This window comes from Nerophis ophidion, linkage group LG04, assembly GCF_033978795.1.
Source record: "Nerophis ophidion isolate RoL-2023_Sa linkage group LG04, RoL_Noph_v1.0, whole genome shotgun sequence".
Lineage (NCBI taxonomy): Eukaryota > Metazoa > Chordata > Actinopteri > Syngnathiformes > Syngnathidae > Nerophis > Nerophis ophidion.
Genome location: NC_084614.1, coordinates 70,961,230 through 70,978,507, shown reverse-complemented (window position 1 = coordinate 70,978,507; position 17,278 = coordinate 70,961,230). Strand labels below are relative to the sequence as shown.

The 17,278-nt window shown below is 44.8% G+C and overlaps 1 protein-coding gene across 1 annotated transcript in view; it reads right to left on the bottom strand.

Moving 5' to 3' along the window:
* Positions 1-17,278, bottom strand: part of LOC133551824 (uncharacterized) — a 502,474-nt gene that overhangs the window by 12,953 nt on the left and 472,243 nt on the right. The window contains exon 2 of the mRNA XM_061898946.1: positions 8,529-8,631. Coding sequence (XP_061754930.1) covers positions 8,529-8,601 — 73 coding nt within the window. The 5' untranslated portion in view covers positions 8,602-8,631. The remainder of the gene's footprint in view (positions 1-8,528; positions 8,632-17,278) is intronic.

The following is a 17,278-nucleotide window of genomic DNA, read 5'->3' as shown; positions in this document are numbered from 1 at the left end:
TGAATACAGAATCGTTTTGAATCGGAAAAATATCGTTTTTGAATCGAGAATCGAATCGAAAAAATCAATATATTATCGAATCGTGACCCCAAGAATCGATATTGAATCAAGTCGTGGGACACCCAAAGATTCACAGCCCTAATATATATATATATATATATTTCAGAACTGTTTCATGAAACAGTTCTGTAGAGATTAAGTAGTCTTGTGATTTTTCCCACACCTACATATATATACATATATATATATATATATATATATATATATATATATATATATATATATATATATATACATATATATATATATATATATATATATAATATATATATATATATATATATATATATATATATATATATGAAATGCTTAATGGTATACTAGAGGATGTGTATCCAGGATTTGTAAATAATGAATATACCAACAATGGTAATAGACAAAATACCAACAATGGTAATAGAGAACATAGCAATAATGGTAATAGACAACTTGGCACTAATGGTAAGGACACATTGAGCACATGATAACACTTTGAGACAGAATACAACAGAATGTCAAAATAAATTATAGACCCTCATCGCTATATTTGAACCAAACTCAATGTTTGTATAATAGTTTGAATCGATTAATAGTTTGGCATTGAGAGATATCCAAAGCCTCTCATGTTATGAGCCTGCACTCGTCTTATATTTACCATGAATTGATTAACGTGGACCCCGACTTAAACAAGTTGAAAAACTTATTCGGGTGTTACCATTTAGTGGTCAATTGTACGGAATATGTACTGAACTGTGCAATCTACTAATAAAAGTATCAACAAGTATCAACGTTGTAGATTAGGCGGAAATAATCTGTTAAATGCTTGATATATGATTATTAATGTATTATATTTAACAAGGTCATCAAATTTGAGCAACTTTGATTGCATAAACAGATTATGAGTATGTTCTAAAAAACCAACGTTGTGAATGATCCGCACTGCTTTTTTCTGTAATATAATCAGAGGATGAATTGTGTTGTGCTAAGTACTCCCCTATACTTCAACACAGTATGTAATGTATGGCAGTGCCAAGGTGCAGTATAGAGTTCAAAGAAGTATTCAACACAGTATGTAAGGTATGGCAGTACCAAGGTGCAGTATAGAGTACGGAGTGCCTTTTAATTGAGGTATCAATCAATGTTTATTTACAGTATATAGCCCTAAATCACAAGTGTCTCAAAGGGCTGCACAAACCACAATGACCTCCTCGTTAGAGCCCACATAAGGGCAAGGAAAAACTCCCACCCAATGGGACGTCGGTGACAGTGACAATGATGATTATGAGAAACCTTGGAGAGGACCGCATATGTGGACCGAAAGCAATGGATGTCGAGCGGGTCTAACATGATATTGTGAAAGTCCAATCCATACTGGATCTGACATAACGGTGAGAGTCCAGTCCAAAGTGGATCCAATATAGTAGCGACAGTCCCGTCCATCGTGGAGACAGCAGGAAACCATCCCAAGCGGAGGCGGCTCAGCAGCGCAAAGATGTCCCCAACCGATACACAAGAGAGCAGTCCATCCTGGGTCCCGACTCTGGACGAGCGGTCCATCCTGGGTCCCGACTCTGGACAGCCAGTACTTCATCCATGGACCCTGGACCTGTGTCCCCCCCCCCTCCACAAGGGAGAGGGGGACAGAGGAGAAAAAGAAAAGAAACAGAAGATCAACTGGTTTTAAAAGGGGGTCTATTTAAAGGCTAGAGTATACAAATGAGTTTTAAGATGAGACTTAAATTCTTCTACTGAGGTAGCATCTTGAACTGTTACCGGGAGGGCATTCCAGAGTACTGGAGCCCGAATGGAAAACGCTCTATAGCCCGCAGAAGTATAGATTTCCTTTGTTTATAATGAAGAGGCTTTTGGAGATTTTTTTTTTTAATGTGTCTGACATGAGGTTTCCATGATAGTTTACTATCAATTATTACTCCCAAAAATCTATTCTCATTTACGATTTCAAATTGGGTACCATCAATACTTATTTTCTGTTCAGACGTTATGTTGCGATTTCCAAACATCGCTATTGTGGAGAGACTGAGCCGACGAGCCGACAGCGGGCTAGGAAATATGGCTGTCCTACTCAAGATGGAGGCCAGGAGGCGGAGCATGCAGCAGAGAGGAGAAGCGGGGCGCACTCGGAGCGATGCTGCAGCCAGCCCAGTCAGGTGCATAAACTACACACCTGTTCTCAATCCCATCATCTTCTGCTGCAGCATAAAAGGGGCGAAGGAGGAACACCCAGGGCGGAAGTAGTAGGAGACAACCAGATGAGCGATCAGACGACCGAGAACCACGGAGAGCCACGGAGCGACCGAGACCAGCACAGGAAAGACGCGGCGACTGAAAAGGAGCCCGGTGTTACGTTGCGGATGCATCTTGAATGCGCGAGGAGTTTCACCTCTCGATGCTAAGGACTGGAGCAGGCAGGAATGGAGGTAGGAGCAGGTTTTAATATCAATAACCAAAGTAACACTTGTACAAACGGAAAGAAAAGGTGTGCCAACGCACGGAAAGTTAAATGCTAAGACTAGCAACAGGCAGAGTTCAAAGTCCCAGGTACAGAAGCGCGAGCCGAGCGCGCGGAGGGTAAGCTAAGAATTAGCAGGCTGAATGCAAAAATGAATAAACAACGCAACTGTTGCATAGAGCAAATGAACCGACCAGGAAGAACTAAGGTAGCATGTGGTCTTAAATACAACACAAATAATTCAAAACAGAATTTCTAGGCGCAGTCAAGGCGTTGAGGGGTTCCGGTTTGGTAACCGCAGGATTAGGTCTCTGCTTTTTGCAGATGATGTGGTCCTGATGGCTTCATCTGACCGGGATCTTCAGCTCTCACTGGATCGGTTCGCAGCCGAGTGTGAAGCGACCGGAATGAGAATCAGCACCTCCAAGTCCGAGTCCATGGTTCTCGCCCGGAAAAGGGTGGAGTGCCATCTCCGGGTTGGGGAGGAGACCCTGCCCCAAGTGGAGGAGTTCAAGTACCTAGGAGTCTAGTTCACGAGTGGGGGAAGAGTGGATCGTGAGATCGACAGGCGGATCGGTGCGGCGTCTTCAGTAATGCAGACGTTGTACCGATCCGTTGTGGTGAAGAAGGAGCTGAGCCGGAAGGCAAAGCTCTCAATTTACCGGTCGACCTACGTTCCCATCCTCACCTATGGTCATGAGCTTTGGGTCATGACCGAAAGGATAAGATCACGGGTACAAGCGGCCGAAATGAGTTTCCTCCGCCGTGTGGCGGGGCTCTCCCTTAGAGATAGGGTGAGAAGCTCTGCCATCCGGGAGGAACTCAAAGTAAAGCCGCTGCTCCTTCACATCGAGAGGAGTCAGATGAGGTGGCTCGGGCATCTGGTCAGGATGCCACCCGAACGCCTCCCTAGGGAGGTGTTTAGGGCACCTCCAACCGGTAGGAGGCCACAGGGAAGACCCAGGACACGTTGGGAAGACTATGTCTCCCGGCTGGCCTGGGAACGCCTCGGGATCCCCCGGGAAGAGCTAGACGAAGTGGCTGGGGAGAGGGAAGTCTGGGTTTCCCTGCTTAGGCTGTTGCCCCCGCGACCCGACCTCGGATAAGCGGAAGAAGATGGATGGATGGATGGATGGATAATTCAAAACAGGTGTGCATAGTGAGTCCGTGCAGGAGGCGTAATTAGGTTGCCATGGTGACAATACAAAACAAGGAAGTGTTAGCAACGGGATCAGCAGAGTCCAAAACATGATCAAGACATAATAGGACAATACAAAAAGAACATAAACATGCTAGGGATGTGTGATCCGGAAACCGGATCACAACACCCGGCGCGAGCAGCGGAGGTTGAGCTGAAAGTGCTACCGACCGACCCTGCGAGCGACTTATTGAAAAATAAAGAGTCAAATCTGTGCGAAGCGATGTCGTTCCTGTTTGGTCCACGCAACCCACACGATGGCGGCAGGAAGCAGTTTACAATTATCTTAGTTTTATTTATATTCAAAGATAATTTACTTGTGTCTATACATTTTTTTACTATATTTAGCTCTGTGTTTACTGTATTTATGAGCTCATTATAGTCATCACTACTGTATAATATATTTGTGTCGTCTGCAAATAGTACAAATGTCAGTACCTTAGATGTATTAAACATATCATTAATATATACATTAAACAGTTTGGGCCCCAACATGGACCCTTGGGGGACACCACAAGCAATGCCAAGAGTATCAGATAAAAATTGATCCATTTTTACAAACTGTACTCTTCCTGTTAAATACTGTAACTTTATAACCAGTCACCAGCCTGCCCCTTAATTCTATATCTTTCCATTTTATCTAGTAGAATTGAATGATTAATGATATCAAAGGCTTTCTTTGGATCAATAAAGATACCGACTGCATATCTTTGATGCTCCAGTGCATTAGTCATTTCTTCAATCGCTTGAATTATCGCCATTGAGGTTGTACGTTTGGACCTAAAGCCATACTGACCGTCATTGATTATCTAATGCTTCTCAAGAAAAGATTAAAGTCAAAAGTTAAATAGTTTCTCTAAGATTTTTGAGAACTGAGACAAAAAAGAGATTGGTCGGTAATTGGTGAAATCGTGTTTGATGTCACTTTTGAAGAGCGGAGTTACCTGAGCCATTTTCATTTGACCTGGAAATGGGCCAGTCTGGAATGATAGGTTACATAAGTTAAGGGTTTTACAATATTCGGTATAACCTTTTGAAGCAATATCATGTTGATATCATGGCAGTCAGTGGAGCACTTACTTTTACAATGTTTGTCACTTCCTGCTCATTTGTAGCTGAGAGGAAGAATGACCAAGAATTCTGTTCAATAGTTGATTTTTTAACTCCATTGTCTGGGATATCAACAGCCAATTTACGGTAGGACCAATATTTACAAAAAAACTATTGAACTTATTCACTACATTACTCATATTATAATGTTCACCGTTTTCATCAATAAAGTAATCAGGATAAGTCAACTTTAAATATCCTTGTTTGATTAGACTATTCAAAACATCCCAAGTTTCTTTTATGTTGTTTTTGTTTTCATATAGTTGTTTTTTTAATAATATAACCATTTGTTTGTTTTAATAATATCAGTTAATTTATTTTTGTACTTCTTGTATCGTTGTTGGACATGAGGAACGCACTGGCCTGGCCCAGGTGATGTGCATCCTTCGGAAAAAGATCAGAATTCTCCGTCGGGCAGAGTGGCATCGGAGGGGCGACGCAAGTGGGCACGTAAACGTGCTGCTTTCATAGCTAACCCCTTCAAGTTCACGAAGGATTCGCTGGGACAGAAGCGCAGTGGAAAACTGGGCTCCTCACAGGAAGACATGGATCAACATCTGAAGCAGACGTACAGTGACCCCGCAAGAGATCAGGAGTTGGGAGAGTGTAACAACCTCATAGACCCCCCTGAACCAGAAATGCAGTTTGACATGTCGGAGCTGCAGCTAAAGGAAGTCCGGGAGGTTGTCCGCAGAGCCAGGGCAACTCTGCACCAGGACCGAGTGGCACTTCATACAAAGTGTATAAGAACTGTCTCAAACTCCTGCAGCGTCTGTGGAAAATCCTGCGAGTCTTCTGGAGAAGGGGGAGGATCCCTGAGCAATGGCGACTGGCGGAAGGGGTATGGATCCCAAAGGAGGAAAACTCCACTCAGCTAAACCAGTTCCGCATCATCTCCCTGCTGTGTGTTGAGGCAAAGGTTTTCTTCAGCGTCGTTTCCAAACGACTGTGTACGTACCTGGCAAAGAACACCTACATCAATACATCTGTCCAGAAAGGCGGCATTTCAGGAAAGTCAGGATGTGTGGAGCATACCGGTGTGGTGATGCAGCTCATTCGGGAGGCTCGAGAGAACAAGGGCAACCTATCAGTACTGTAACTAGACCTGGCAAACGCATTCAGCTCCAGTCCGCACAAGCTGGTTCAACTCACTCTGATGAAACATTATGTACCCAGCAGGTGTAGAGACCTCACTGCTGATTACAACAGCAATTTCAGGATTAGGGTCTCTTCCGGAGCAACATCCAGTTGGCACATCGTGGAGATTGGTATTATCACAGGGTGTACTATCTCTGTGACACTGTTCTCAGTAGCCATGAACATGCTCACCAAATCTGCTGAGCCAGAGTTCATAGGGCCCCGCACAAATTCCGGACAAAGGCAACCACCCATCAGGGCCTTCATGGATAACCTTACAGTCACGACAGAATCAGTCCCAGGCTGCTGTTGGATTCTGAAGGGACTTGAAAAGTTGGTGGAGTGGGCCTGGAGCGTTTCAAACCCCCCAAAACTAGATCAATGGTGCTGAAGAAGGGTAAGGCGGAGGACAAGTTCCGGTTTAACATCACAGGCACGGCCATCCCAACTATCTCAGAGAAGCCAGTCAAGAGCTGGGGCCAGGTTTTTGACTGCTCTTTGAGAGACACAACATCCATCCAGTCGACATGCGCTGAGTTGGATGGCTGGCTGAAATCCCTGGACAAGTCAGGCCTACCTGGGAAGTTTAAAGCCTGGATTTACCAGCATGGCATTCTTCCCAGGACCCTGTGGCCTCTCCTCGTTTACTCATTCCCCTCCTCGTCTACTCGTTTCCCATCTCGACAGTTGAGATTTTAGAGCGGAGGGTCATCAACCACCTCCGGAGATGGCTGGGATTAACTAAGAGGCTGAGTAGCATTGCACTCTACGGGAACAGCAACAAACTGCAGTTGCCTTTCAAATCCTTGGAGGAGGAATTTAAGGTAACTAGAGCCAGAAAAGTGTTTCAGTACAGGGACTCAAGTGATCCGAAGGTGGCCAAAACAGGGATCCAATTGAGGACTAGCGGGAAATGGAGGGCAGAGGAAGCAGTTCAAGAGGCAGATACAAGGCTGCGACATAGGAGCCTGGTTGGAGTAGTCACATGGGGTCTGGCTGGGCTAGTATCCTTTCCAACTCCCCACCTGAACACCAGGGGGAAGGAAGGCCGGCGTGTTGTTCAGGATGAGGCCAGAGCGCCAGTGGATGATACGTGAACCTGTAAGGCTGTTGGAATCAAGCAACAGGGAGCTTGGACAAGATGGGAGAATGCGGTTGAGAGGAGAGTGACCTGGGCTGAGCTTTGGAAAGCCGAACCGCAACGCATGAGATTTCTCATCAGTGCAGTGTATGATTTGCTCCAAAGCCCTTCAAACCTGCACACATGGGGCAGACACCAGCATGCCCACTGTGCTCCAAGCAATGAACCCTGGAACACATCCACCGTTACTGTACAAAGGCACTTGGAGATGGAAGGTACAGGTTGAGGCATGACCAAGTCCTGAAGACCATCGCTGAAGCCATTAGTGCAGGACTGGCATGGGCAAAACAGTTCCACCCCTCCAAGAAAACCATCGCCTTTGTCAGAGTTGGTGACAACCCAACTCCTGCCAGAAGAACATCAGCAGGCATCCTGACGTCTGCAAAAGACTGGCAGTTGTCAGTGGACCTTGAAAACCAGCTGAAGTTCCCCAGCCATATCCCAGTCACCACCCTGGGATCAGACATTGTCCTTGTGTCTGAGTCCACCAAACAAACTGTGCTGCTGGAGCTGACAGTCCCGTGGGAAGATCGCCTGGAAGAAGCCTTCGAGAGGAAGCTCTCCAAGTATGCAGGACTGGTCAGCGACTGTCAACAGACTGTTTGGAGTGCAAGGTGTTTCCCTGTGGAGGTTGGATGCAGAGGATTTTCAGCCCGTTCCTTGATCAGAGCCTTCAGCAGTTGAGGCATCGATGGACTAAGAAAGAGGAGAGCCATCCGCAGTACCACTGAAGCAGCAGAAAGGGCCTCGAGATGGTTGTGGCTCAAAAGAGGAGACCCTTGAAGTCATGGTAGCTCGCTAGCTGTCTGGACACAAGCCGGAGGGTTTGATCACCCCTGGTTGGGTCGCTTGGAGGAGTATGACCAGTTGAGGGACCCGAAACGGCCGGTGAATACAAGCGGTCACTGTCCAGATGTGTCCAGACTAGGACTCAGTAGATGTATGTACACAAAATATGTGTATATATTTCTTCGATGTTATAGTTTTTTCAAATCTTAAAAAAAAACTATCACTCAATTTAGAATCGGTCTGAAAAAGAATCGTGATTCAGAAGCTGCTGGAAACAAAAATTATATTTGACTCTGAAAGTTAAAAAAAACTTAACTGTATTACTTTTTTCTTGTTGTATCTTCATCTATTCAATATTTTTAAAAAAATTAAAGCATCCTTGGGCATCTGTTAATTATTTTGTTTGGAAAAAAGGGAAAACAGTTTCGACCACCCAACCTTAAGTTTAAATATTGACTTCTATCGTCATGAAGTCGACTATCCCTTTTTGACAAACAACGCAAATATTTATGACTCCATAAACTTTTATGATTAAACTTGATGGAAATGAAACCCCACGTTGCCTTAATATAGTCTGTACTGTAAGCATGACCTAATAAAAAAAAGAGTGTATATGCAATTTCTGTATTTCAGTTAGCATGTACCTGTACTTCCAAGGAGACATAGAGTCAGAGCAAGTAGATTGGCGTTCATCCTGCAGGAGTTGAGGCTGACCATGTTTCACGGATGGGAACGATCAATAAAAAGGCTGCGAACGACAAATAGCATGATTGGTTTTGTCAAGAATTCACAACACGTCTGCTTTCTGAGCTTAATGTTTAAAAACAATCAGAAATGGGGTTTTTTTGTGTGTTTTTTTAAGGAAACTTAAAAAAAAATTAACACATTTTTTGTCACATATACAATCTATAAAGTCTCTAGCAACTGACTTTCACAGTTGACCAAATCACTATTTCATTTAAATTTTCTTCCAAAACATGCCAATGTCCACCTGCTTACCTGAACTCCTTCTTTGTTTGGTGCTTCTCGGATGAACGCTGGTGTTTATGAGGCTTTTTATTTTATTTTATCACCCCTCTGCCATCGGTGATCCGCCCATCTTGAGCCACATGTACGTCACCATATTGACTAGCGAAGTGCCACAATAAGGATTTTATGACGTCCTGGGCATTAGAAAAAGTTCTCAATCCATATCACCGGTAACACAGCTCCGTTCTGATAATATGATAATTATAAAAATCTCTTAGTATAATTGTGGAGCGTTACATTTTGGATGTTACCGATATAATTATGATGCGATATAACAAAAATGACCATGTGGTTTTTCTAATGTTGGGGGCGCCAATGACTTAATTCCAGAGGTGTCTCGTTAAAACTTATTTTTTTACAATACAGATATTCGTATTGGCTCATACCAATTTCATCCGATACGATACGATATCGACTTGTCCAGAGTGTAACCCGCCTTCCGCCCGAATGCAGCTGAGATAGGCTTCAGCACCCCTCGCGACCCCAAAAGGGACAATCAATCAATCAATGTTTATTTATAAAGCCCTAAATCACGAGTGTCTCAAAGGGCTGCACAAGCCACAACGACATCCACGGCTCAGATCTCACATCAAGGCAAGGAAAAACTCAACCCAATGGGAAAAAGAGAAACCTTGGAGAGGACTGCAGATGTGGAGACCTCCCGTGGGCGACCGGGGAAATGGACGTTGAGTGGATCTGACATAATAGTGATAGTCCAGTCCATAGTGGATCTAACATAGTAGTGAGAGTCCAGTCCATAGTGGGGCCAGCAGGAGACCATCCCGGTACAAGCGGTAGAAATGGATAGATGGACAATATGATATCAACACGAGTCGTGGTACATACTTTTATTATTTAGTGTATGTGGTGGCCTTTAGGGAGATTTTAGGGTGTGTTGGTTAACTTTTGTCTGAAAGTGCCAAATTTGGCACAGGTGTAGCTGAGGGCATACTTATATTTCATGTTTTTGGACGATTAGAAATCCATCCATCTTCTTCCGCTAATCCGAGGTCGGGTCGCGGGGGCAACAACCTAAGCAGGGAAACCCAGACTTCCCTTTCCCCAGCCACTTCGTCTAGCTCTTCCCGGGGGGATCCCGAGGCGTTCCCAGGCCAGCCGGGAGACATAGTCTTCCCAACGTGTCCTGGGTCTTCCCCGTGGCCTCCTACCGGTTGGACGTGCCCTAAACATCTCCCTAGGGAGGCGTTCGGGTGACATCCTGACCAGATGCCCGAACCAGATTAGAAATATGATGAAAAAATCCTCTTTATTATTGGGTGTTTCCGGACACCTAATTAACATATTTCCAAGATGGCGGCTATGTGAAAATTAGGTGTACCTTAACTTTTGATACTTTCGCAAACTATTTTAGGTCTTTTGAGCATCAGAAGAAAGCACTTTGGTGGTATAGCTCGGTTGGTAGAGCGGCCGTGCCAGCAACTTGAGGGTTGCAGGTTCGAATCCCGCTTCCACCATCCTAGTCACTGCCATTGTGTCCTTGGGCAAGACACTTTACCCACCTGCTCCCAGTGCCACCCACACTGGTTTAAATGTAAAAATTAGATATTGGGTTTCACTATGTAAAGCGCTTTGAGTCACTAGAGAAAAAGCGCTATATAAATATAATTCACTCACACTCACTTAATTTCCATATTAACAATATAGCCATTATCTACCAAAATGTATTGCACATATATTTCAACAGAGTTAGAATGTAAAGGTACAGATGTATTTAATTGTAACATTAGTAAAAGTAGAGGAAGTCAGTGTTTTCAGCACAATCCCATTCAAGATCAAACAAACATTACAGGGAGACAGAAAAGGATCGCTGACGGGTCTGCCGGCTTCCAGCGCCCCTTACAAAAAAGATGAGATACAGGTAAACAAGGGGGGCGGGGGGAAACGTTATCATGGACGCCCCTGCTTATTTTAGCAAGACCATGCCAAGCCACGTGTTACAACAGCGTGGTTTCGTAGTAAAAGAGTGCGGGTACCTTTCTGGCCCGCCTGCAGTCCAGACCTGTCTCCCATCGAAAATGTGTGGTGCATTATGAAGCCTAAAATATGACAGCGGAGACCCCGGACTGTTGAACGACTAAAGCTCTACATAAAACAAGAATGGGAAAGAATTCCACTTTCAAAGCTTCAACAATTAGTTTCCTCAGTTCCCAAAGGTTTATTGAGTGTTGTTAAAAGAAAAGGTGATGTAACACAGTGGTGAACATGCCCTTTTCCAACTACTTTGGCACGTGTTGCAGCCATGAAATTCTAAGTTGATTATTATTGGCAAAAAAAAAAAAGTTTATAAGTTTGAACATCAAATATCTTGTCTTTGTAACGCATTCAATTGAATATAGGTTGAAAAGGATTTGCAAATCATTGTATTCCGTTTATATTTACATCTAACACAATTCCCCAACTCATATGGAAATGGGGTTTGTAGTTTGGTCCCTTGACAGGTTACTCCTGATGTTGAACTCATACAGAAGAGCTTATCTATGTACTTGTACAGTCATTCTACTGCCTAATCTAACACTGTGAAAATCATTAACTTTATTGTCATGTCATGCATTTTTCAGTGTGGCTATTGTCAAACAATATGGCCTCCACATCCTCTGATAGTAATTAGTAGCAACAGCAGCAGCAGCATCAATTGGGACTTGTGTTGTCTCTGCCAATTACAGTCTGATGACCCCTTACAAACACCCAAAAGCGAAGGACTTTTGTCGCTAGAAAAGGATCGCAAAGATTTCATTGAAATTGCTAATGCTATACTTTCATGTATAAATGTCACAATTGATCAATTGAATGATGGTTCAGGTATCACATCAACACTTTTATCAAAGGCCTACTGAAATAAGATTTTCTTATTTAAACAGGGATAACAGGCCCAGTCTATGTGTCATACTTGATCATTTTGCGATATTGCCATATTTTTGCTGAAAGGATTTAGTGGGGGGCTTCACGGTGGCAGAGGGGTTAGTGCGTCTGCCTCACAATACGAAGTTCCTGCAGTCTTGGGTTCAAATCCAGGCTCGGGATCTTTCTGTGTGGAGTTTGCATGTTCTCCCCGTGAATGCGTGGGTTCCCTCCGGGTACTCCGGCTTCCTACCACTTCCAAAGACATGCACTTGGGGATAGGTTGATTGGCAACACTAAATTGGCCCTAGTGTGTGAATGTGAGTGTGAATGTTGTCTGTCTATCGGTGTTGGCCCTGCGATGAGGTGGCGACTTGTCCAGGGTGTACCCTGCCTTTCGCCCGATTGTAGCTGAGATAGGCGCCAGCGCCCCCCGTGACCCCGAAAGGGAATAAGCGGTAGAAAATGGATGGATGGATGGATGGATTTAGTAGAGAACATCCACGATAAAGTTCGCAACTTTTGGTCGCTTTTAAAAAAGCCTTGCCTGACGCCGATGTGCGCGTGACGTCACTTGTGTGAGGGCTCCTCACATCCGCACATAGATTACAATCATGGCGACCAGCAGCGCGAGCGATTCTGACCGAGAAAGCGACAAGTTCCCTACTAATTGGAGCGAGGATGAAAGATTTGTGGATGAGGAAAGTGAGAGTGAAGGACTAGAAGAAAAGAAAAAAAAGACGAGGGCAGTGGGAGCAATTCAGATGTCATTAGACACATTTACTAGGATCATTCTGGAAAATCCCTTATCTGATTATTGTGTTACTAGTTTTTAGTGAGATTATATAGTCATACCTGAAAGTCGGAGGGGTGTGGTGACTGCCAGTATCTCTTAGTGAAGCCATGGAGGAGCCAAGAAAGTCGCAGCTGCCTCTTTGACAGCTGCAGGAGGACGCAAGCTCCGCTCATGTCTCCGGTAAGAGCCAATTTATTACCACAATTTTCTCACCGAAACCTGCCGGTGGACATGTGGTAGAGAAACATGTTCGCTTGACTGCTCTGTTCCATATTACAGCTTCACAACAAACAAAGAAACACCGACTGTGTTTGTGTTGCTACAGCCGGCCAAAATACACCGCTTTCCACCAAATGCATGCAGTCTGATAGTTTAGATTAGATTAGATTAGATTAGATTAGATAGTACTTTATTTATTCCGTCAGGAGAGTTCCTTCAGGAAAATTACAATTTTCAGCACAATCCCATTCAAGGTCAGACAAACATTACAGGGAGACAGAACAGGATCGCTGACGGGTCTGCCGGCTTCCAGCGCCCCTTACAAAAAAGATGACATACAGGTAAACAAGGGGGGGGGGGGAGAGAAAAAGATTGATGGGCTAGCAGGTGATACTCTTGCATGTAGACACAGTGGGGCGCCGAAATGTCACCAACTGTATCACGAATCGAGCGCACTCCAGTGCACGTTCATCAGTGCGCACCTTAAAGAGCGTGCAAGCGCGCCCCCTCCGGCTGCAGCAAGCGTCTGCATTCAACCACCAATCAATCAGACTCTACACACCTGTCGCTGATTACCTCTACTGTCTTCTCAAGCCAGCGCAACCTGCTATCCTGTGCCAGAACATAGTGATGTGTCCTGTACAGTAAGCCGAACTTATAAAGCTTTATGCACTTTTTTTCTCTCTGTTTCTCCCCCTCCGTGTTCATTTGTCTCTTATTCCTCCTTGTCGCCTTCCAGCAGCCTACCTTCCTTCCCACGTCACGAGCTGTGTGTCTCGTCTCTCCGCGTTCCCTCTGGTTCCCTGGCTGCATCTTGGATCTCAACCTCCTGCCTGGACACGGACTTCGACGCCTCGCTATTGCCCACGACTTCCTGCCTGTCTCACAAACGTTGGAGCTTGTCTTGCTCCCCACCTTGCTCAACACACTTCAGTTAATCTCCACACATAGTCGCACACCCACACATTTGGATTAGTTTCACAGTCCATACTTTTGTAAATATATATAAATATTAAATAGAGCTAAAATGACTTCGCTTCTGTCTTCCCTTGTACACACGTAACAGACTCATGCATAAGGAGTAGTCACCCCGGGTAACGGCCTTCATGTGAAAGTCCAGTCCATTTGAAGAACAGCAGGGGATCATCTTGAATGAAGACAAGTCAGCAGCGCAGAGACGAGATCCCCGATGCAAAGAGGAGTGGTCCACTCCGGGTCCCGACTTGGAACAGCTAGCACGTCCACCATGGAGGCTGATTTGTGGCCATCTGATAACCTCTCCACACAGGAGAGGGGGGAAGAGCAGAAAAGAGAGACGGCAGATCAACTGGTCTAAAGATGGGTGTATTTACAGGGTAAAGTACACAAATGAGTTTTAGGATTGGACTTAAATGCTTCTACTGAGGTAACATCTCCAACTGTTACTGGTAGGGCATTCCAGAGTACTGGAGCCCGAATAGAAAACGATCTAAAGTTTTTGTGCTTAGGGTATCACTAATGGCTTGTTCCGTTCACCGTGGCTTGTAGGCCAAATTGAGCAGCCACAAACTGGGCTCGTCAGCTTGCTACAGCTAACTCTAGCAAACGTGTCCTCGGCATCCGAAGTTACGAAATGACTCTGCTCTAACTGGCGGACACGGTCTTCTAGTAGGGCCAACCTATCCATAAGAACGGTGCATACTCACCGTGTTTCTTTCACCTAGTTGAGTTCTTGCTGTTTTTCGGAGCAATAGGCAAAGAGTACCAGCAGCGTGAGGTCGATTCTGCCATGACTAAAAAACACACAAATTTGTTGCCAGAAGTCGGAAGTGCGCTGCCATGGAAATGGAAATCAATGCGCTGAAGAAATCGATCAAAAACGATCAAATTATGCTTAAAATTTAACAAATTGCATATTGTTATAAATGGCCCGCCTTCTGTCCGATTGTAGCTGAGATACGCACCAGGGAAAGGGAATAAGCCGTAGGAAATGGATGGATGGATGGATGAATGGTCTGTTACTACATTATGTATGGACTTGCATTATTTATATAAAATGTTGATGGAGGGTTTTGAAGTTGTTTTAGTGGCTTTGAAGATGACAACGGTGACCCAGCCACATCATTCAAGCGTTTTGGTTTTATCATTAAAATCCTAAAAAAAATATCAATCAGTCAATGAAAGTTTTTTTATATAGCCCTTAGTGACAAGTGTCTCAAAGGGCTGCACAAGCCACATTGATATCCTCTGCTCAGATCCCACATCAGGGCAAGGAAAAACTCAACGCAGATGTGGGGACCTCCGTGGGCGACCGGTGCAATGGACGTATAGTGTGAGAGTCCAGTCCATAGTGGGGCCAGCAGGGGATCATCTTGAGTGGAGTCAAGTCAGCAGCGCAGAGACGTCCCCAACTGATGCACAGATGAGTGGTCCACCCCGGGTCCCGACTTTGAACAGCTAGCGCGTCATTTATGGTTACCTGATAACCTCTTCACGCAGGAGAGGGGTGCGGAGCAGAAAGGAGATGGCAGATCAACTGGTCTATTTAAATGCTAGCGTATACAAATTCGTTTTAAGATTGGACTTAAATGTTTCTACTGAATAAAAGACGTAGGTGTTCTTTTCTCTCATAATGATTGTGAACGATGGGCAAAATAAAATAAAAAACCTGCAGTTCCCTTTTAAGCAGAAAATAGTCTTGAGAATTATTTCAAACACCACTAATTAAAGTTGCACTTATCTATCAATTGGCTCTTTTAATATACTTCAAACATGTTTATGTTTAAGTGCATACATAATGAACCAGACATTTTTCAAAAGTAATTTCAGTCATCATCAGATAGCCACTCCTATCATCCATCAATCTTCTTCCGCTTATCCAAGGTCGGGTTGCGGGGGAAGCAGCCTAAGCAGGGAAGCCCAGACTTTCCTCTCTCCACCCACCTTGTCCAGCTCTTCCCGGGGGATCCCGAAGCGTTCCCTAGCCAGCCGGGAGACATAGTCTTCCCAACGTGTTCTGGGTCTTCCCTGTGGCCTTCTACTGTTCGGACTTGCCCTAAACACATCCTTAGGGAGGCGTTCAGGTGACATTCTGACCAGATGCCTGAACCACCTCATGTGGCTCCCCTCGTTGTGGAGGAGCAGCGGCTTTACTTTGAGCTCCTCTCGGATGGCAGAGCTTCTCACCCTATCTCTAAGGGAAAGACCCGCCACCCGTCGGAGGAAACTCATTTCAGCCGCTTGTACCCGTGATCTTGTCCTTTTTGTCATTACTCAAAGCTCATGACTATAGGAGATGATGGGAACACAGATCAACCGGTAAATTGAGAGCTTTGCCTTCCGGCTCATCTCCTTCTTCACCACAACGGATCGATACAGCGTCCGCATTACTGAAGACGCCGCACCGATCCGCTTGTCGATCTCACGATCCACTACTCCCTCACTCGTGAACAAAACTCTGAGGTACTTGAAGTCCTCCACTTGGCACTCCACCCTTTTCCGGGCGAGAACCATGGACTCGGACTTGGAGGTGCTGATTCTCATCCCAGTCGCTTCACACTCGGTTGCGAACCGCTCCAGTGAGAGCTGAAGATCCTGGCCGGATGAAGCCATCAGGACCACATCATCTGCAAAAAGCAGAGACTTAATCCTGCAGCCACCAGATCGGATCCCCTCAACGCCTTGACTGCGCCTAAAAATTCTGTCCATAAAAGTTATGAACAGAATCGGTGACAAAGGGCAGCCTTGGCGGAGTCCAACCCTCGCTGAAAACGTGTCGGACTTACTGCCGGCTATGCGGGCCAAGCTCGGACACTGATCGATCGTACAGGGAGCGAACGGCCACAATCAGACAGTCCGATACCCCATACTCTCTGAGCACTCCCAACAGGACTTTCCGAGGGACACGGTGGAATGCCTTCTCCAGGTCCAAAAAGCACATGTGCCCTCCTATCATTGTGCATTCAAAAAAATATATCACTAAATAACTATATGGTGTAAGACATCAATGGAAAGATATTTCATTTTCTGGGGCGCCAAAGACCTACTTCACGGTCACTGACATTAATATTTTTCAAATCGTTAGCCGATAACAGTGTATAGTTGCTGCCAAATTGAAAATTTAGGCTAGGAGGAGAAGAATGCAGATTTACCTCACGCACAAATGGAAGCTTATGGAGTATTTTATTGAGATAGATGTAAAATAAAACAAAATAAGTGTAATTTAGTACCCCACTGGGATCCAATATGATTTTAAGGAAGCCCTAAAATGAGCAGGAAATGGCTCCTTTTAGGGCAGGCAGGTCAGATCATAAAGATGTTGTAAAAAACAAAAACATTTACGATGAAATGAAAGAGGACATTTCTTCAGCTACGCGTTATTGCAGTGGCTTGTGTGAACCTTGTGCTCCGGCAATGATGGCAATAAGGAAACTTCCAAATAATTATTCAGGTATCAAAATCCACCCGCAATAGAGTAGATAAGATCATTGGTCGGTCAAATTTCAACCAAAA